We start from the raw sequence: 22,578 nt of genomic DNA, 5'->3' as shown, positions 1-22,578 counted from the left end.
CTGCTTTGGGAGGAGGGTATAAAACAAAGCCAGTTTCTCTTCACCTTAACCGCACTCTGTGAGCCCTTCATGCTCCCTTCCTTTGCCTAATCCACTCAATTAACTTCCACTTAATATTTTTTAAAAAATTATGGCACAAACATGCTACTTGACACCATCACATTGCTTGCTCCGTTAGATCCATGTCTCTAGCGACTTTAAGCACCTCAAGGCAGGAACGGTTGGTGCAGTGTCTGGCGCAGTAGGACACCCTAGCCACTACTACAGTAATGAAAATACTCATTATGTGCAGATAATCTCCACCCCAGAGGGACATTAACCTTCTCCAACGCACATCCTCAGGCAAACTGTCCACACAGCCTTGTGGTTTTTAATTGACAACCATTAGCATGCTCAGGGCAGTGTATAAGTACAGCAGAACTGAAGAGTAGGGGAGAAAAGGTTGCTGTATACTGTGAATCTTTACAAAAAGGAAGGGCATTTAAAAAACATTACCATGTTCTACTTGAACAGCCATGTACAGGGGTAAAATTAATAAAAAGCCAACAGGGGTTACAGATAAATGTATTTTAATTAAGATTAAATATATTATTCCAAGGTATTTTAAATCGCACTTGTACTGTACTAAACAGCCAGAGGCAATAAAAAAAGTTCGGAAACTGAGAAGTTCTGACATCCAACACGCGACAGTAAATGCTGCCAGTTAAAGCGACATACACTGCTCCCAAGAACAATTATTATTATTATTATTATTTTTTTTTTTTTTAGAGAAAAGTCAAACTTTTTTGTATGGACAAAATCTAAATTGAAAACTGGAAGAAATATTAGTGCCTGCCTTTATTTTTTACATTTTTTTAAAAAGCAAGGTACTTCCTAACTCCATGGACTATATACTGTATGTACACGAGTAGAACATTTTACAAGTGTTTTGGATGGAGCAGCACTAGCTAGCTATAAGCTGGTCGCGTGTTTCTGAACCAAATGCCAAGACAAGTTAAGCATTCTATAGGAGCCTTTTCTCCACAGCTGGTGTGAGAAAAAGAAAGTGAATCATGTACATACAAATCACATATTCAAACAAACCCCCCCTCCCCAAAACGCCAACATCCCTATTTGTTATGGAACTGTACAAGCTGCCACTAATCAATGGAAATCCTACTGCAATAAGTGATTTGAGAAAGATGCAACAGTAATCAAGTGCATTACCCACGCAGAATGCGCAGTTCACCTTTACCATACCTGAACCCCCTCTCATCCCTTCAAAACAAAGCTCCGTAGAAAAGTGCACTGTTTCTGCAGATATGCACCAGATAGCCATCTCTATTTGTTTTCAGAGCACAAACTATGAAAATGCTACAACAGTATCTATGAAATATGGCATGGGAGATTAAAGCTAAAATATTTAAGGATCTGCAGGAACATTCTGCTTTTCCCTGAAAAACATAATTACAAACTAGAATTAAAGCATGGAGGGTTTGCACACAAGTACCCCCAGATTAAGCTAAAATGGGCTGTTCCTGGCAGTGATTTCCATAATATTAGTGCAACATTAATCCCTACACTTCACCAAAATGATTGAGATAATTGTTTAAATGCACTACGTGCAGATTTAGGTTTACAAAAAACACAAAGCAAGAGCTGAGAGTTGTGCAGAAAACTGATTTCACTTTGAAGTCTACCCGTACAGCAAATCAGCAAACAAGATAAGAATTTACTCATCCCCTGGTTCAGTGTCAGAATCCCACCACGGCTAGCAGTAGGTGGAGGGGGCACTAAGATTCTGCTTTGTGTCACTAGTTACACATATTTTCAATTGCTATCCTGGTTATCTCTTCCAATTTTGAAGTCACACAAGGGGCTCCATTTTTACAGTACTGTTGTATTGATCTGGACTATGCAGCCCCACTGAAAACAAATGCTATTCATCTTTTATTCACTACACTGTTTTAAGAGATGGAATAAGTTATCTCTTGCATGACAACAGCAGACACACAACTTGGTTGAAGTTTTAATTGTGTAAAAATCTGACATTCGAATACAGTTTTAAGGGAAAGACTTGCTACATTGCAAATCGTAACCAATTCTGCCAATTAAGGATGAGACCCCGTCTAATAACAAATCATCATAAATTCCCAAAGCACACAGACCAGGCAACACCATACCAACAACCGTTCAGACACTACGTGCTTGTGTGTGTAAGTAAGTAACAGTTTGGAGGTTTTGTATATGCAGTTAGTGTGACTTAGTCTAAGCACTGGCAGCCAGTGATTTCATTGGCTAACCTCTTGATGCCATTAAGGGCTGGGAGGTCCTGTGCTAAGCCCAACATGATCTTCATTACAATTGTGCAGCAGAAAAATCCCAGCTTTTAATGTTAAAGTTCACACACAAACCGTATAGATACACCAGACAGGGTAAAATAGACTCAAAAAATCCATTACGTTTGAAGAAAATTCTGAATAAAATGATGTCTTCTGCACAGCCTCAGCCTCCGACACTGCAACATCTTTATCTAGTATAATAGACTCTGTAGTAAACTGTTTTTGATCTCCATAATGAGTAGGAGTTGTCAAATTTAAGGAGATAAACTCCTCTCCCTGGGTACTGGTGGCTGCCAGCGTACACTTCTTCGTGACAGTCTCGTCTGTATACAGGCACTATTTCATCTAGCTGAGGCTTGCTGGCATTCTTTTTGGATTTCTCTTCACTGTTTTCTGTAGTGGAAAAAATAAATATCAGTCATTAAATATGAGGGGGGATTTTATGCAAAGAAAGAAAGAATAAAATAAAATGATTGGGTTTTGTTTTTTGTTTTGCTAGTCCAAGAGGGACCAGGAAGACACAAACCAGTGTTATTTGAGTAACAAAATAAGAGGTATGTTTAACTATTTGGGAGCATGTGGGGTTTTTTTTTGGGGTGGGGGGGGAGACTGTTAGGGACTAAGCATTCATGGGGAAGATTTAAGGTAAGATTTCTAAAATGAAGTACGGAAATTAGTCTCTTTATTCCTGCCTGAGGAAGTTCTTTATCCATTTTATGAGTGGTACTTTGTTGTGACATTACATTTACAAAGAAGGGGAAACCAGCCTTTAGTTCAGTCTGATCATGGGTTTCTTCATCAATCATGCACTTTATGAATCCACTAATGTTAAATAATAAACAGATCCAGGGCCTGATTTTCAAAGAGTCTTGAGCCACCACAGCTTCCATTAAAGTCAATGAGAGCAACTGGTGCTCAGCATTTCAGAGTTGAACCATAAGCACTTTTTACAGATCTTGTCAGAGGATCTCAAAGCCCAGCTATTTCAGACTCCTCTCGAGAGCCACTTTTGCTCAAGATCAGAGTTAATTCTCTGCACCTTGAAGTCTTTAAACCACGATCTGAGGACTTCAATAGCTCAGACAAAAGTTAGGGGTTTGTTACAGGAGTTGGTGGGTGAGATTCCGTGGCCTGCTCTGGGCAGGAGGTCAGACTAGACAATCATAATGGTCCCTTCTGACCTTAAAGTCTATGATTCTATGATAATCAAAAGACTCAACAACGGATAGCACAGTAAAATAAAGGTTAGCTGAGTTAACTGTTGAACTCCTGACAATAGTTAGGGTGGCTGACCTACTGTTATTCATGTGAGCTGAAGGACAGCCCATTAAGTGGGGTGGCCTGACTGATGACTAGACCACAGCTAGCTGAATTAAGGTCATAGCCTGAGGCATTTCCGAATGTGGTTCACTTGGTTGTAAAATATCCACAGGTCATTTTGTTCACTTGTCTATGCAGAGCAGTTGTGCCCTTGCAAGCACATCCCTGTGCACAGTTTTTGCAGGCAGGACACAGTATACCCGACGGTGGCCGAGCAGTTCAGTGGCAGAGGACAGATGGCTGGGTCACAAGCTCCTGCAATGGCATGCCAGACTCCCCGGCGGCTGAGGGAAGGGACCTGGGTCCAAGCCTTTGGCCACCTGGCTTATTGCAACGTCAGGCCTTGGAAGAGAAGATGTGGAGGTTAATTTCCTTCCTGGAAAATAAGTCAGCAGTGCAGGAATTGCATCCTTTAGGGGAGTATTAAAGGTACATGGAGACTTTCACCACCATGTCTTGAGTTTTGGTTCAACATATAGAATAACGGAAGTGTGCATTTCATTGCTTGAGTCATTCGATACTGGACAAAGCACTGGAGACTAGACAGTAAAGATACTCATACATCAGAGGCAGGAGAATGAAAGACAACCGAGTAAGTCTTTTCCATCTCTGACTTTTAAGAATGGTATTTCTCATTCTCCCTCACATCAGGCTACTTTAACTCACTTACATGATCACCTGTTTTAATCACACCATATCATCTACAGGTGAAGTTTTCAAAGTTTTCTCTACCCAACCTCCATTTCTATGTGAACATTTTATGCACAAAAGGCTCCTTTTCTAGGTTTCAAATCACTGCACATAAGCCCCACAATGCCAACATGGAAAGGCAGGAAACCATCAGATGTAGCAATGTCCAAAGATCAATTCCAAAGAATGCTTTCACCATACTGTGTAGTTATTTCTAAAATGGACACTCAGCATTGTGACCTTTTGTGTTTAAGATTTTTTTTTTTTCAAGTTCCATGAAGGAGAGTTTCACTTATCAGTGGCTTATCTTAGTACCCTAGCTAGCAACAAGCGTTATCTGGGTCAGTATCTAGCAGAAGCAGGGATGTCCAGATTTGCCTACTACATAGTCATATATTAGGAAATCTAACAGCCTGAAGGTCATGTCCTAAAACAAAGATTTCCCTTAACCTTCAGCCTCACAGGTCCCAGCATCAGCCCAGCACTAAAGGCTTTGCACTTTACGGCCCCTTCTATCAAGGAACTCTCAGTGCAGAAATAATTTTGCCTCTCAATACCCATATCCAGGACAATATGTTTTACAGATTAGGAAGTCAAGAGAGTGGTTAAGTGACTTTGCTCAAGGTGACGAAGTATCAGGATGAGAAACAGAATCCAGGCCTCTCCCCCTTGCTTTGATCACAAGACCAAGATCATCCTTTCACCCCAGCATGCAACGTTTGAGCACCTTGTTCAAGGTGGAGCATAGCATACCGACTCCCACAGTCTACACGAGCACCACTTCAGTGTTGAAGGAACAATTTTTTTTAAATCACATCTCTCTGAAGTGTTATTGTTACAGCCCCCAAGATTAGAGAAAAAAAATAATTAGAGAAATCAAAAATCATTAGAGAAAAAATCAGCTCATCAGTTGAGCATTTAACAGCAGCAAGGATTGTTTCCCTTGGAGTGTCTTTCACACCAAAAGAGAAAAGGACAAAATAGTAAAATAGAACCATAAAAACCAGCAACAGGACTGAGACACACGCACAGAGCCATGGCTCCTGAAGCCAAACAAACAATCCCCAGAATTGAAGTTTTCACTTTAAAAAGTTGTATTTCAGACCTTGTGGATGCAAAATAAAAGCCTGAAATGTAAGCCAAGCGTAACCATGGCAGTGGTGTCTGCAGACAGCCTGAAGAAAAGGTTCTAAAGAGGTGTTAACCTCCTCATTTATTCCAATGGGGTGTTAACTTTGAAAGCCCTACTGCTCTGGGAGGGGCCCCTGAGAATTGTGTGCTACCCCATTGCAGCTCTGTTGGGGTGTTGGTGGCAGGACCTCTTTGCTTGAGTGGGTAAGAACCTCTCTCCTCTGGGAATTTCCCCAGCCTGCTTAAGGAGTCGTGGTCTGGACAGGAGGGAGGCCCTATCTTGCCAGAAGATGGAGTAATAGTGACTCCTCCCTAAGCCATCTGGGTGGCCCTTGCCATTCACCCCAAGGGGTTGTGGGGCCATGAGGGCCAACACACGTGGATGCAACTATGACCATGACTGCCTTAGCCTGGCCGCAGTCAGATGTAGTACTTGAAACAACTAGTAACTAAGATTTGGAAGGGACAGATTTCATGTTTAGAGGGACACCAGCTGTGCAGAGGGTGCGCACAAAAAAGAGACCCTTACATTAGAGTATGGCCAATGGACACCATTAAAAGCGTATATAAAATAAGCAAATATACCTTCATCTTCATCCTCATCATCACTGGATTCGCTGACATGCACACTGACTGCAGTGTTGGGGGAGTCTGTCCATTCAAAATATACCCCAAAACCAATGTCATAATTGTCTGTAGCAAACTCCCAGAAGAGATACGACCCCTCTTCATGAGTTGGTACTCTGACTGTAACCACTTCTCCTCGGCCTACTGTGATCACGGAGTCTGCATCCTGTCGGATCTTCTCTTTAAAATCTTTTATCTGGGGTCGTGTCCACATGGATGGAGCAGCTATCACTGGAACAGATTCTAAAGAGGAAGTAAAAAGCATGGACAGTGAATGATTTGCCTTTAAAAATACAGCTATTTTAATGTTATGTAATAACAAATCACTTCTGTAAGACATGGCACCACCGAGCCTCTGCAGGGAAGTCTCAAGATTGCTTCCAAAACGGAGCTTTCATACTATTACAGGACAATGCTCTTTTAACGGAGGCCTAGCAAACGCACATGAAATATATCATGAAGCCTGCATTGTAACATTGCACATATTACAAATCTGCCCCTTAGAACTAAGTCTAGCTGAGCGTGTCATTCGATTTGCAGCTGTCTGCACATCTAAGCTGACTGACAATACTATCTATCTTTATTCAGGCAAAATTTCATTCTTAAGACATCACTTCAGTGCAGTGCAATATGGGTTACTACTACAGTCAAAGGCACTGGTTCTATGATAGCTACACAAGGTTACTTAAACCCTTTCAACAAATCCTTGAAATGTAACTCCTGAACACGCAAGCTGTTTTATTTGATGTGCTCAGTAGAACTACTCCACTTTTTTCACATAGGACCCAGAACCCACCCCCAGTTTCTTGCTAGGGCCTGCCCAAATCTTACAAGGATTTTGGATGAAGGTGGGCAAGTGCCACTGATGAAGCCAGGAATAGTGATAGACAGAACTGGGGAGTGAGGAAGGGAAGCTGATAGTGGGTTGATTTTCCTCCTCCAGCTCCACAGACTGTTACAACAGGGCTGTCCCTGGGAGCCAAGGGAACAGCGAGGAGCTGCAGTCTGTTGGGTTGGAAGGAGGATGTACCTGGATCATGGGGAGAGCAGCAGCGGCAGGTGGAAAGGAGAGAACAAGTTATTCCTTTAGAGTCACTCTCTTTAGACACTTGGAACTAGTGTCCATGAGAATATGCCCCCCGCCACATTCAACCAACAGCCCCACTCCCCCATCAAGACCCACTTGTGGAACCGATCCTATACAGAGAGAAGCTCTGCAACAGAACTTCTACCTTACATTCCTTCCCTCTATGGTCTTGTGTGTCAGTTACCTTCAGCTCAAGAGGACTGGATGGGGGCTCTTTGGAACCCATCCAGCCCTCTCCTACTTTAGGAAATGGAGTTGCGGCACATTCTTCATCTTCCATAGGAACTGAGCACACTGCCTTTATACCCAATCCCTTCTGCTTTGGAAAAGGTAGAGAGTGGGCCCAAGAACCACATCTAGCTCTGACCGGGTAGTAGAGAGCGATAACTACAGAACCATAATACGAGAGGGGGGGGGGGGGCAACAGATAAGTTACTTACTTTACAGAACTGGAAATTCTTTGAGCTGTGTGGTCCCTATCTGTATTCCATCGTAGGGGCGCGTGCACGCTGTGCATCCTGAGGTGGAGGATTCTTGTAAGCAGTGTCCGTTGGTCCATGGATGTGCCCTTCGTCTCCTTGGGCCTCAGACCAAGAGATAATGGGCAGAGCAGACCGACTGCCTCTCCAGTCCCTTCTCTACTGTGAATCCAGGAATGATCCGAAGCAGAGGGGAATGAAGGTGGGTAGTGAAATATAAATAGGGACCACTTATCTCAAAGAACCTCCAGTTACTAGAAGGTAAGTAATTTTTCTTCCAGTATTGGTCCCTAAATGCATTCCACTGTGGTGACTGTCCAGCAGTACTCAAGTAGGAGGAGCGTGCGAGAATGCAGGCAGCAGACTTTCCCAATGGATACATCAATGGAGGAGTCCTGTACCAGAGCATAATGTCTCACGAATGTGTGGCTAGAACTCCATATGGCTGCCTTGCAAACATCAAGTATAGGTACTTCCTGAAGCACTACCACAGATGTAGCTTGTGCTCTTGTAGAATGAGCCCTTACCTTAGGAGGAAGAGAGAGAAGTAGTGACAGCTGGTAGCAGAGTAGGATACAGCCTGAGATTCATTTAGAAATCCTCTGGGAAGAGACAGTGTGGCCTCAAAGTCATTCTGCTATAGCAAGAAAATCTTTGATTTTCCAGTTGGTTTTGTCCTTTGTAGGTAAAAAGCCACAGCATGTTGCATGTCAGCGGAACTCTGTCTCCTCCTCAGATGCATGTGGTTATGGAAAACCACAGCTGATTTACTGGCTTAAGGGGAAATCTGAAAGTACCTTGGCAGTGAACTTTGGCTGTAGTCATAAGACAAGACTTTGTCCTTATTGCAGATAGCGTATGGCGGATCCACCATTAGGGCTCTGAGTTTCCCCAACCTTTCGGCTGAGGTGATTGGCAGAAGGAACACAATTTTTATTGATAGGGGATACATAGAACATGTTCCTAGTGGTTTGAAGGGAGTCAGAGTGCTGAAAACAAGATTCAAGTCCCAGTGAAAGGTAGGCTTCTTTACTGGTGGGAAGGTTCTGATTGGGCCTTTCAAGAATCTGTTAGTCAATGGGTGAGTGAAAATTGAGTAGCCATGGAGGATGGACGGCATGCACTGAATGCTGCCAAGTAGACTCTTATAGGACTGAGCAAGAGCCCAGTTTTGAGTGAGAAGATAGTCCAAAATAAGGGGAATATCTGCCGACTCAGATGTGTTTCATCTGTGCCCATATGGGGAAACACTTCCCCTTGATTGAACAGCATTTCCTAGTGTCCTTTTTGCTGCTCAGGATGGTTTGCACTGCTTTAGAGCGCGAACATTCTAGAGTGGTGCCCATCCAAAAAACCAAGTCATCAGATAGGTTGAGATGCTTCATTTTGCTATTCTCCTGGGTCAAGAGAGCAGGAAAGGACAGGATGCTGATCTGAGGGTGAGATGATATAAGGAAATTTGGGAACCAAAACTGTCTGGGCTAACTGGGAGCAATGAGGATGACTCATGCCCTGTCCTGTAGAATTTTCCATGGGACTCAACATAGGAGTGGTAAGGGAGAAAAGTCATAGCCAGATGCCCTGACTAGGTGTGAAAGAGAGGACTGCCCTGAGTGTGTAGCTCTAGAGCACCTTTGGAACAGCAAATGTTGCATTTCCAGTTGGTTTGGGAGGCAAACAGATCCCAGGTGGGGCTTCCTTATTGAGTGAAGATACTGTTCACTACTGAATTGTGCAGCTCCGACTTGTGACTGGTGGCAAAATGCCTGTGACGGTGTCTGCCAACACATTCTGAGTTCCCAGAAGGTAAGCTGCCAACAAGGTAATTTGACTGACACCTCAGTTCTATAGGGTGATAGCTTACACACAGCGAGAAATGGATCTCATCCTTCCTAGTTTGTTGATGTAAAAGACAGACAATTGCCATATCTGACAATATGAGGACATGCTGGGACTGGATAAGTTGCAGAAAGGCCTTGCAAGCTTCTTGGACGGAATGATGTTCCAGAGATTGATGCACATCCTGGCTTCTTAGGGCATCCAACTGCTCTGTGCTGTCCACATGGGCCACCCCCCTCCTCCCTCAAGAGGGAGGGATCTAATGACTGTCTTTTCCAGTGACAGGTATGGGAAGAGAACACCCACACATACTTGACTGGGATCCCTTCCATCAATTTAGAGATGATGTTATTCTGGAAGGAATTGTCACTAAGATATTTGTGGTGTGGTTGGTTGGTGAACATGCTGTTTGGAGTCATGCCTGTAGGCAATGTAAGTAGACTCTGGTGAATGGGGTAACAAGTGCATGAATTCATGTGCCCCAGGAGGGAAATACAAGTTTTGAGTGATGCTCAAGAGTTGCACATAACCTGGTCTATCAGGTCACTCATGGAGCAAAACCTGTCCATCGGTAGATAAGCTCTTGCCATGGCTGAATCCAGGGTCGCGCCTCTAAAGTCTATGGTCTGTGTCAGTGGGAGGATAGATTTTTCCAAGTTTACACTGGCTCCTAAAGAGGATAGGTGCTGAAGCATTAATGAGGCCTCATGTGTCCTTGCAACAAGAAGCAAATAATTGAGATAAGGGCAGAGACGAAGCCATTCCAGATGAAGTGAAATGCAACTACCAGGAAGACTTTGGAAAAGACCCTGGGGTGCAGGCAAGACTGAACAGGAGCACCCTGTATTGGAAATGGTTGGGACCCACCACAAATCTGAGAAACTGCCTGTGGGTGGGGTGAACATCCACATAAGAGCATGTGTCCTTCACATCAGGAGCTGTAAACCAAATGTCTTTTTCCAGGAATGAGATTATTGATGCCAATGTGACCATGTGAAATTTCAGTTTACGAAAAAAGCGGTGGAAACTGTAAAGATCAAGGAAGGGTCTCCAATCACCCTCTCTTTTTGGATACAAGGAAGCACACTGAGTAAAAAGCCCTTTCCTTTCCTTGGTGTTGGAGAGCTACCTACTCTATTGTTGCTTGTTGGAGAAGGGACTCCACTTTCTGCCTGAGAATACTCTTGTGAAAATGATCCCAGAAGAGAGGGTTTCAGAGGAAGCAGAACAGTAAACTTGATTGCTTAGCCAGATCGGATGATGTTTAATACCCATTTATCCATGTTACAGCACTCCAGTTGTGGAAAAAGTGCCGAACAACTCCTGAAGATTGGGGGATTGGTTAGTGGCGGCATCACTGAGTTTGCAGTTCTTAAACGGCCATCAAAAATATCTTTTAGCCAGGGGATGGGATGGGGATGCTAAAGATGTGGGAGCTGCAAGGAAATGAGACTTCTGCATCTTCTGGCTCTTATGAGGAGTATCATAAGATAGCTGATAAAACGGTTGAGTTACTGGTCTAGATTTATAGGGCTGCCTGTGATATTTTCTTTTGGGGGCAGGTGTATATATGACCCTGGTAGACCAACTGCTAGCTCATGACAAGGCCTCACTGAACACTTAAATGCATAGTTGGAAATCAGTCTTGCTTTTCTGTGTGTTAGCATTATCAAAATAAATATTGGATGTTAAGTTGATAAGAATGTGTTTTTAGTATTTTATAAAATGCTTATAGGATACTGCATGTATTGTTTTCACTCAACTATACCCTATGTTATAATACAACAGCAAATATTTGCATTGCATTATAGCCCTGTAACTAAGTAACCCATCAAACAAGAAGGAAGCCTTGTGTAATGCAAATGGTCTCTTACAAAGATGTTAAATCCTGTTCATTAAATGCCAGTGAGCCACTGTGCTAGATCAAGGATCAAAGACTAAGTGCATTCCTCCCCCCACCTCCAATGAAGAAGGGACCTGTGTCGCAACTGTTGCTGTCAGCTTGGTTTCTGAGAGAAGAAGCTATATATATGGACACAAGGAAGAATTCTTCATCTCTGGACTGTCTGAATTCTAACAGGGCAGAATAAAGAAACGAGAAGACGGAATTCCCAAGTTACTCTGGGTAACCCTAAAAGGCTTATGGGAAGCTGGCAGTTTATAATTCCAAACAGTAGCAGAGACATACTAAACTCTCTCACCTGTATATGTATTTTTTACCACCTTTAACCTTTCAATAACTCATTCCTTTTTCTTACCTAATAAACCTTTAGTTAGTTTACTATAGAACTGGATACCAGAGTTGTCTCTGGTATGAGAGCTGGGATGCAAATCAACTTGGGTGAATGACTGGTCTCTTGGGACTAGGTGTAACCTGAAAGTTCTGTGATTTTTGGTGTGCTCACTAATCACATAGTCCAGCTTGCCTGGGTAGTGAGATAGTGTCTAATGGGACTGTGTGACTGTTATAAGACTATTGTAGTACTTTGGGAATTCACATTTAGTACTGTGTTGACTAAATTTAATTATAGAACATACCACCAGTTGAAGTGTCCGCCTTGCTTTTTGAAAGTCTGCTCTGAGGTTGGTACTCCCGTTCGTGAGTCACTCCAGACAGCATGACCGTATAGATTCCCAGGGAGTGAAGGGTGGCTCTGGAGTCCTTCAGAGTAAGGACTCATCTGTCTTCTCATTGAAAAAAATGGGCTTAGTTGAAGGGCAAGTCCTCTACAGTGTTTTGCACCTCCCTGGAAAATCCTGAGGGGTCTAGCTACGAGTTAGGATATTATAATGGCTGTTAACATGGACCGTGATAATGTGTCTGTGGCATCAGCCACTGATAGATGTGTGGTTCTTACCACCAGCAGATCTTCAATAAGTGCTTGTAATTGAGCTCTGTCTTACTATGGCAGCTCGTCTACAAAGTCTGTAAACTTGGAATATTTCAGATAGTCATACTTAACCAACAGTGCTTGATATTCCACTATTCTGAACTGAAAGCTTGTGGATGGGAATACCTTTCTTCCCAATAAGCCTAGATGTTTAACCTCCTTGTCAGAAGGATTTTGGATACTGTCATCTAGATCTCTCAATGGCAGCCTGCATGACCAGAGTTAGGTATGCGATGGGTAAAAAGAAATTCCGCTCCCTTGGCTGGAATGCAATATTGTTCCTCTGTCTTCTTAGGGGTAGGGGTGCGTGTGACTGGTATATGCCAGATTGCTTAACAGGTTCATTAACTCGAAGCACTATTTGACTAGACCCAGTAGTTTGCAGTATATCCAAGAGTTTGAGGGATCTGAACCTCTCCTAGGGAGATCAGGAATTCCTTTGCCGTTCTGCACAATCATTCTTGGAACGGTTTCTGGTCATCTGGAAGGGATGGAGACACTGGAGTGACTACTAAATCAGGAGATGAAGATGACAATCTTGTCAGTACCAGCAAAACCGATGGAATCGGTTTGTAATCTTCCTCTTCCATAGGGTCATGAGGAAGTTCTAAATGTTCCCTCAGAGGGCAATGGTGGAGTGACTGCCTAACAGGACAAATAGGCTCTGCATCTGGGTCCCATATTCCCCAGTATGACCAATAAACTGTGTCAGGAAGGGGTTGTAGAGGTCTTCAATGCATGGGGCACCACCAGTCCAGAGGTAAATGCGAAGGTGGAGGTTGGTACCAGGAAGCTCTGGATTTCTTGTCTGGGCTAGATTTTCTTGGGGGAGATGATGGTTTCTCTGGGGGTTTCAGATTCTCCCAAGGAAGAGAAATTTTGGTCCGGATTCATCAGTGATACTAACAGTTCCAATGGAGGAAAAGCCAGACTGGTAGATGGAAGAGGGGACAGACTTCTGCTACAGCCAACATCCCCTGGTAGAATTAAAATCTCCCTAGTGAGAGAAGGTCCAGATGATGGGGGAAATTGAGGCGTGGGAACAGGAAAAACATCTTCTGGTGTAGTATAAGTCTCTGCCTTTCCTGGGTGTGATCCCCTCGTGCTGATGGGATTGGAGGTGCTGTGTGAGATGGGGAAGGTACCACCAGTGGTTGAGGCTCTGGTCAGGTGTTCCTTGCTGGAACTGATGTATCCTGATGTTTACTCCTGGGGGAATTCTGCACCAGTACACATGCGCATAATTCATGTGCAACGTATAATTTATTTTATTTTTGCAGAAAATAGCTGCTGCTGGAAAGTTGCTGCCGTTCCACCTTTTGCCCACCAAAGGGCGCTGTGTCACTAGAACAGAGCAGCCACTAGGGAAGAGAAAGAGCCTACTTTCTTCATAGCACCTGTTGGGCCAGGCCAAGAGACATGGGATATGGGGAAACAGACTGTGTGGGGGTGCCGGGGGGTCAGAAAGGGGCTAATGAGGACAAACTGGGGCAGGGGCTGAATGGGAGTGGAGGTGCAAGGGATGGGAGTGGGAGTGCAGGGCCACTCAAGGCACAGAGGTGCCTGAGTGGGGGCACAGTGACACATGGGGACAGGGGCAGATGTAACAAACTGAATTGGAGAGGCCAAGGGTCAGACAGGGTCTGCATGGGGGAAGCTCCCTAACAATCCTCCACCAACCCCCCCCAAAAGAAAGCCTGTTCCCTACTTTGCCCATCCATACCAAACAACCCTCCAAGTTCACACCCAGGCTCCTTCCCAGCAATTACCTCCCTCCGTTCCCAACTCCCCCAAGCCTTTGCACTGCTTCTGATGGATGCAGGAAATACGGTTCTGTATTGTAGTTTAAATGAATTATTACTCAAGAGTTCTCTATTAATATGCCTAGTAAGGAATCTATTTGTTAAAAAACATTTCCTGAATCTTTTTTGCTGTCTGTATTGTTACAGACATAGTTGCTGACAAGTATATTGAAATAAATTACCAAAATAATTGAAACTGGTGTAATTATATTGTGTTATTTTGACAAATAAAATAATATGCAAATTTTTGCAGAATATTAAAATATTGTTGCATAATTTTTGGGGGGGGGGAGGGGAGATGCACTAATTTTTAGTTTTTAGCACATAATTCCTCCCAGTAGATGTTTTAGCTTGGACAGTACCAGTGAACTTGGTGTCACTGGTACAGGGTCTGGTACTGAAAAAGCCCATAGAACCAGGGCTCTAGTGTCATGATCTTGGGACCTTAGGATGATCTAAGTCCTTACAGGCTGAATAAGCAGACATGCTCAATTTAAGCAGAAATGCATTGGTCATCTGAAGCACATTTAGAAGAAGACCTGCTCTTAGGCTTGTGAGAGCATTTCCTGCCTGCTGATAAGGGTCTGTGGATATGGATTCGCACCAGCATCACCTCTCATTGTGGGAGGCATTGTGGCCTCATGGTCTTCTCCATGAGGTGCTCTGGACCCGGGAGGTTCTGACCCAGGCTATGCGGTGGCAAGAAGGAACTGGAGAGGCGGTCATCTGCTCTGCCCTTTATACCCTCAGTTTGAGGCATGAGGAGAGCAAGGGTGCATGCGCAGACCAATGGATGCTGCTTGCAGGAATTCTCCAACTTCAGGTGCACCGTAGCACATGTGCACCCACAGGGGAATACAGATAGGGACCAACACTCAAAGAACTAGGCTCTAACAAAAGTCTCAGGTTTCTTGTTTAAATTAAGGAATCTCGTTCTAGTCATACCTTTTGGTCCATTCTCTAGTGCTTCTTCCAGAGCATCTGGCTCCAGCTCTTTTTCAGGGATGTCTGTATGAGCCTTGGCCTGTCCATTAACAGATGGGCTCTCTCCTGGGGCAGCTGCATTCACCTTTGGCATGGTAGTCATAGAAGCCCCTGCTGCCTCCTGCTGGTTTTGTAATGCTGCCTACAGTTAGAGAAACCAAGTTCAGTAAAAACAAGGAAGTAGTCATCAAAATATCTTAATTAACATTTCAGAATGTAGGCCAACATTTTTCCAATCTGGGGACCTAAAGTTAAGCATCTAAGTGGCCTGATTTTCAGGTGTGCCAAGCATACACAGCCCCCATTGCAATCAGTGAGTTACATGGAGTCAGGCCTTTTGAAGTCAGGCCATTTGGATCCAGATGCTGAAAAAAATTGAAAATGGTCAGTTGAAATCCTAACTGGAGACAGCTAGTGGTAATTTGTTTTCACACCTAATTGGAGAAACGTTTGCAAGTTTCAGTAATCACTATAGTAATTCTGCTCACAAAAAACTTGGTTTAGAAAAGGTATGCACAGAATTTCACAGTTACATATTTACTGGCCTTTAATAGTTAGCCTGTTGAAAGGGTCTATCTTGAAATCTAGTTAACTTTTTGAAAGCAGAAGTACCTGAGAGCTATAATAAATCCCCTGCCAGTTTGTGGGTTTACAATATCAAAACTGTGTGAATTTGAAACTAAGGGCAAAAGAAGCCCACAGAACTAAAGCAGAGAGCAGCTATGGAAAGCATGCCAGAAGAATGGCATTCCAAGGCACAGACTGAGGATGCTTTGCACACAGAACAAGGCCTATGCACTTTACCAGCTTCAAAAAAAAAAGGTCTCAATGGGACATAAGTGGTACATAGATTTTGTGTGGACCCTCTGCAAATGGTTTAATTCACCCAAGAAGAGGGAGAACTGTACCATGTAATAATTCAAACAATTTATAGTTAACACTTGGAATTAGCCAGCGGGGAAGTCTTTTGGATTTAGCAAGGAAGGTTTATTCCTGAAGAAAAATTGGAAACCCAATAGATTATAGAATTGGTGGGGGGGGATCAGATTTACATGGTACCAGCCTTTATGAAAATCAAAGAAAAACAAGAGCAACAGAGATGTGATCTGACTTCTAATTCCTTAAAAGACTTTCCCATGAATGGGTTTGAACTAACGTCATACATTAAAATGCAGAAATTCTGGAAACGTAAATTTGTTGCCATCTGAGCCCAGATTCCACTGCTATGGGCACATTAAACTATTAAAGTACGCACACATTATTACAGAGTGCTTAACATTTGACCTCTAAGAACTCTAACAGGGATTAAGTGATTGGCAAAGTCACTTCAGACAAGTCAAAGGTTGAACTGTCTACTTAGAATATTCTTAGCCAATGGCTGTTTTAGAAAATTACAGGAAGAGATTAACAAAGAAGCTTCGGTATTTGAATCTGATACAGTGTCAGCCAAACAAACGCCACTTTTTAAACTTTAAGAGTCACCACCTCTTTGACCTAGGATAACAAAAGTGCATTAGTACCTCTGGTAGAAAGGTTGGATCAGGGATACCAATGACTCTGTATATCTCAAATGTCCTACTATACCTGTTGCTGTGCAAGCTGGACTTGATACAACTGCTGCATGTACTGTTGATAGTGCTGTTCTTGAAGCTGGCGAATTAGGATCTGTTGCTGTTCGTAGTTGCCCGGATACTGCTGGGCTGCATATTGCTGGAACTGAACAGCAGTCTGGGAGTTCAATGCTGCCATTATTTGTTGCCTAAATTGTCAGGAGCAGAGTATGAAGATTACAAATGGCTGGAGGTATCAGCAAGATCACTATTTTTAACTGGCCTCAAATACAGTGAACTCAATTCCTTGTGCAAACTAATTAATACAGATGGGACAAAGCCAGGAGATAATGCAAGTGAGATTTCTCCCATCTAAAATATTCCAGTTAAGAAAAGTATTAGCAAGAGGCCAGCTTATTTTCTACTGATTGTTTGAAAACCCGTTTAAAGTGTTAAAGAGCTGCCTTGCAAGGCACACCATGAGTCACCATTTGAAGTCTGATAAACCAGAAGGAAGCGCTAAAAAAGCCACAATATTGCATTTTTCAGATTTTGAAGCCAGAAAAAAGGGTTTGGTGTTCAAGTATACACACACAATCCCAATAGTCCTCCAACACAGAAGGCATCAAGGACAGAGTACCAAAGTAGTCCTATGTCAATGCTTTGTGGTGAAAATAAGAGTTCTGTACAAAAGGAGAACATACATTGTGATACTTGATCTGCCTCAAATTCCCTGGACAACCTGTACTCAACCAGATAGGGAAAGTATGACTGACTGGCCTGATTCAGGGGAGGACAGAAAACAATGCAAGATGGAACAGTGTGTGACAATAGCAGGTTTAATTGGTAACACTTTAGGATTATTACATGGGTTAGTTCTGAGTGGATATGCAGCTTTTCTCCTTTTCTACAGGAATGAAATAGGAATTTGATCAGACACATGGTCCACTTAGTCCAATATCCTGTCTCCAACTGTGGCCGGGACCAGATGCTTCAGAGAAAGGTGAAAGAGTCTGGCAGTAGGCAGATGGGATAATTTGCCCCAACTCATTAGGTCTCATCCTGATCTCTGATAGTTACAGACTGGCTTAAACCTTGAAGGATGAGGTTAATATTTCTTCCACAAAATGTTTGACACCTATGGATATTCTTGATATGCATATACATGTTCAATCCTTTCCCTCCCTTCCACCCCTTTTTAAATTATTTGCATCAACTTCCTGAAGCCATGAGTTCCACAGTTCAATTACATGGTATGTGACCAAAAATTTTCTTTTACTGGTTTTGAATTTCCCACTTTACATTTTATTGAAAGTCACCTTATTCTTGGGTTACGAGACAGGGAGAACAAACTCTTGATCTACCTTCTCTGTATCATTTTACACACTTATTATGTTTCCTCTTATTTGCCTCCTTTGTAAGATGAGCAATTGCAGTCTTTTCAGTCTCTTTGCACAAAAGAGGTTTCCAGATCTTTGATCACTCATCACCCTTCTCTAAATCCTCCTACTTCTATAATATCCTTTTTTAAATAGATGCCCAGCACTGCCCATAGCATAAGCGAGGAGGCTGTATCACTGATTTATATAAAGGCATTATAATATTCTCTATTATTCACCATCCCATCCCTCGTGCATCCCAACATCTTGTTTGCATTTTGACTGCCGTGGCACACTGAGCAGAGGTCTTCATATACAGTGATGCTCAGGAACCCTTTTTTGAGTGACAGTTACTTTAGAACCCTGTAAAGTGTCAGGGCAGGTCCACACTGAAAACGCTGCATTGGTGCAGCTGCAGTGCTTAAGTGAAGATGCTCTCCCATCGGCATAGTTAATCCACCTCCCAAAGAGACAGGAGAAGCTCTCTGGGAGCAGCTCTCCTGTCAACATAGCGTTGTCTACACAGGGGATTACAGTCAGTATAACTGTCACACAGGGTGTGGACTTTCCACACCCCTGAGCAATGCACTTATATCAACCTAGGCCTGTAGTGTAGACCTGGCCTTGTAAAAACCTCTCTCGAATGTGTATTACTTTGCATTTCTGGAAATTGAATCTTGTCTGTCATCATGTTGCCCACTGTCCTAGCTTTTTTTTGATCTCTCTGAAGTTCCTCTCAGTCTGCTCTGGTTCTGGCTAACCTACATAACTGACATTTGCAAATTTTACTACCTCACTACTCACTCCCCTTTCCAAGTCATAAATATATTAAACACAGAGGCACTCCACTGTTAACCTTTTGCCATGATGAAATTAGACATTTTTAATCAAAGAGAAGGAAAGAAGTTTTAATTAACTAGTATTCTCTTATGCACTGAGTATACGATGGATGGATCCATGTTCTCAGGATTTTGATGTGTTTCTGCTGGTAAATACAATGAAATACACAACTTTAAATATATTGCTTTTTAAAAAAAAGTTAAAGCTTTACATCATCATAGAATTTGATCAAATTTTAATCTTGGGCACAAAGTTCCAGCTCTTTACTGACCTGATTTTTAGAGGTACTGAGCACACACAAATTCCACGTAAGTAAACAGGAGCTACAGACGCAGCACCCCTGAAAATCAAGCCATGTCAGGGAACAAGGTTTGAAAATTTTGGTGCACGTACGCATAGAATTGAAATTGAGAAACATGATTATACAGCATTCTCTTTAAAGTTAACAACCTGGGTTCAATTCTCAGTATAGACAGGGCCTCAAATCACAATTCAAGTAACCTTTTCATAGGGGCACTCAAACTTTCCTCAACTGTGGGTAGCATTAGCAACTTGCCAAGAACCAGAGGGCTGCAAATTTGTATAACTGCAGCCCATGAAACTACAGAGCCCAGAACAAATCACCCTTCTGCACGGCTGCTTTTTCCCCTTCATTCTCTCGGTTGCATCAGTGGCTCTACAATGTCAAATTAAGAGGACAAGGCATCTATCATGGGGTTAAATGCTTTATAGTCCAAATCCTGTTTTTAAGGCAAACTAAACAGCAATTTTGCTCAAAATGCAGAACCGCATGCTGGGATCTGCAATGTTTGCAAATCTGCACCTCTGTAAGATGCGTAGCTGCAGATCTCATTGTAGAACTCCATATGCCATATTTGATCCACACACAGACTGCTCCTGACCAAGACTTTTGGCATTTGTTTATGGTATAACCATTCCAAAGCGAGCACAGAATGAAAGGCAACTGTTCCAATAGCATGGATAGCAATTTTCTTAAATTTGGTCTATTCCAACAACTCACTTCTGCTGTTCCATCCGGAGCCTCTCCTCCTCTATTCGCTGCCTCTCCTCTTCTTCCCGTCTCAGTCTTTCTTCCTCCTCTCGTCTACGCCTCTCTTCTTCCTTTTGTAAACGCTCTCGCTCTTCCTCTTCACGACGCCTCTGTTCCTCCTCTTCCCTCCTGTGACAGCCATTCAATGACACACTTCAGCATCACCACCATCCTAAATGTAGTTACTTTTACCATTTTGTCATCTGCGGCAAAGTCAAAGTTATGTCTACATGACTCACTGTACAGGGTACATGGCTTCGGGCTTCTTTTCATATGTATGATAAGGCTTTCGGTATTCAACACATTGCCTCTTTCTCTCTAACTTGACAGGCATAATATCTTTATGAAGATATGGAGAAGAAAGACTTGTCTGAGCTTTACTCAGCTGTCATCAATTTTGCCAAGTGTAAAAATTAGAATCATAGGCTGATGATCACTCTAACCTACTAAGTTTTGTCAGCAAACTATGGTAGAACATGAAGCTAAATGGCTGGAAACGAGCTCAGCCACAACCACTTCTCCCTCCCCTATGTTTGTTAATGATTTAGAAACTACTATGCAGATTCTACTTAACACATGAGCTGCTGTATAAACCCCCTGCCCAAAGGGTGGGGGGGCTGCCTGCGCTGACTCCTCTCCTCCACTCTTCCTCCCTCTCTGGAGGTCCCTGCCAAGACATCCCACCTGCCGCATCCCTCCTCACTGCCACCCCGGGGAGGGATCACACACTGCATCCCTCCTCTCCCTGGAAGCTGGGGGGAGAGAAGAGCTCTAGGCCAGCAGTCTGGGGTGGGGCTCAGGCTGGCCTAGCTGGGGCTCCTCCAGCCGTGGGGTGGTGGAAGGAGAGAGGTAGGGATGGGGCCTCAGGCAGAAGGGATGGACCGGGGGGGGACTAGCCTCCCCCAAGGGGGCTTTCAGCCGCTGCTTATGCCCACTGGAGACCAGTAGAATAGGAGATTTTAGGCATCTGCTCATTATTTTATATTCTAGTTGTTCAGTGTCAGATAGTGGCAAAGTTATTTTAGACAAACTCAGTTCCTCACAAAGATATTACAAATGTTAGTAGAAATAATAGCCAGGCACTTCTAAGGCACTCTAGAGAGGTTTGGTCTTCTTACCCCCTTCCTTCAAATACTCACTTATCACTGAAATGGTAAAAAGGCTTAAGGAGAGTGACTGGTACAAGGCAATTTGGGAGACAAGCACTGACAAAGGTAAGGGCCTGCAACTGAAGCTAGCTGCAGCTTTGCATGCACATGGAGGAAGACAGCTCTCTTCCACACACAAAAAACCCACTTCACCTTTTCTTTTCTTGTTCTTCTTTCTCTATTTTATGGGAGGTGACATATGTTGAAAAGAGATGACAACACCTATTAAGGAGGTGTACAAATTCTGCCATGGCTTCCTGTTTTGACATGTTTCCAAGGGCTGCCCATTCTTTCCTGAGAGAAACAAAAAATATACCCCAGTAAGAGTATATAATGTTAGAAGAACATACAACAATCTTCTCAAGTTAGTGGTCAACTCCCAATCCAACAAACACAGAATGAACTCAGGTTGAAATTACAGTCACATTTTGAGCCATGATGCACAAGAGGCTTGGAACCAAGCGTGTTTATCTCATACTAACTAGAAAAAACAGAGTTTTTCCTCTTACAATTGACATTTCAACCAGAAGACTTCACAGCTGTTTTTCCTCTCTATCCTACAAGGCTTTTTTCTGCCCATCCCTCTTTTTAGGGCGTAACATTTATGAAGGGATTTTGTTAAAGTATTGCAAGCAAGTCTCTAACGCACACCATTAAACCTAACTATAACTTCACATTATACTTTGAAAAATCCAAAATTCAGAAAAACTGGAAAGGAGGCATTTGATGTATTATCCCCTTTTTGCTTCTGTTCTATGTTATGACTGATTAATTCTTCATGAATCTAATGAGATTTTGGGTTATTAACTAATCAAAATAGTGACATGTTATAACAGAAGTGGTTTAGATAAATTGTATAGATCTTGCCAGTTGAAGATAAAGGATGCCGAGTATTCCTGGGTTTCAAGTCTAAACAGTTCTATTCTTATATTTGCCTAGTAACTGATATGTCAGGTACACACATCTGAAGAGCTCCCCCTTCCACCAACTTATTTGCATTTCCAGACAGTACAATATATTTGTTTTGCTACTGTTGAACCAAGATTATGTTAACTGCATTTCTCTCACTGTCTGTTTGAAATATAGGCCAATGAAAGAGAAACTACCTCCTATCATTTCCCAGCACATCAAAGAATCCAACTTCAGGGCAAGTGTCCGGATTGTAGGGTCCCAACAGAACCTGCTTGTGTAGTGCCACAAGTTTAAGTTTTTCTTCATATGTTGGATGAAAGGCTTTGCCATCTTTCTCTGCCAAAGCAAAGAGAAGAATATGGGATTATGATTTATTCATTAAAAGAGAAACTTATACTAATATGAAAAAGCCTCACAGAATGGATAGGGTAACCTATGCCTTAAGTGTTCTCAATTTTTTGCCCCAGAGGAAATTATCTGCTCCTTGAATTGTTAAATACAAGTCATAAATCCTATTATTTGGTCAA

General features: G+C 42.8%; 1 protein-coding gene across 1 annotated transcript in view; it reads right to left on the bottom strand.

Annotated features, from left to right (window-relative positions):
• Positions 1–552: 552 nt before the first annotated feature.
• Positions 553–22,578, bottom strand: part of ACBD3 (acyl-CoA binding domain containing 3) — a 34,065-nt gene continuing 12,039 nt past the window's right edge. The window contains exons 2-8 of the mRNA XM_077813675.1: positions 22,246–22,387; positions 21,293–21,433; positions 19,962–20,120; positions 16,756–16,930; positions 15,133–15,313; positions 6,048–6,332; positions 553–2,714 (exon numbers count right to left, since the gene is read on the bottom strand). Of these exons, the coding sequence (XP_077669801.1) occupies positions 2,509–2,714; positions 6,048–6,332; positions 15,133–15,313; positions 16,756–16,930; positions 19,962–20,120; positions 21,293–21,433; positions 22,246–22,387 (1,289 nt within the window). The 3' untranslated portion in view covers positions 553–2,508. The remainder of the gene's footprint in view (positions 2,715–6,047; positions 6,333–15,132; positions 15,314–16,755; positions 16,931–19,961; positions 20,121–21,292; positions 21,434–22,245; positions 22,388–22,578) is intronic.

This window comes from Eretmochelys imbricata, chromosome 3, assembly GCF_965152235.1.
Source record: "Eretmochelys imbricata isolate rEreImb1 chromosome 3, rEreImb1.hap1, whole genome shotgun sequence".
Taxonomy (NCBI): domain Eukaryota; kingdom Metazoa; phylum Chordata; order Testudines; family Cheloniidae; genus Eretmochelys; species Eretmochelys imbricata.
Note: the sequence above shows the minus strand (reverse complement) of the source record. Positions and strands in the feature narration are given on the sequence as shown.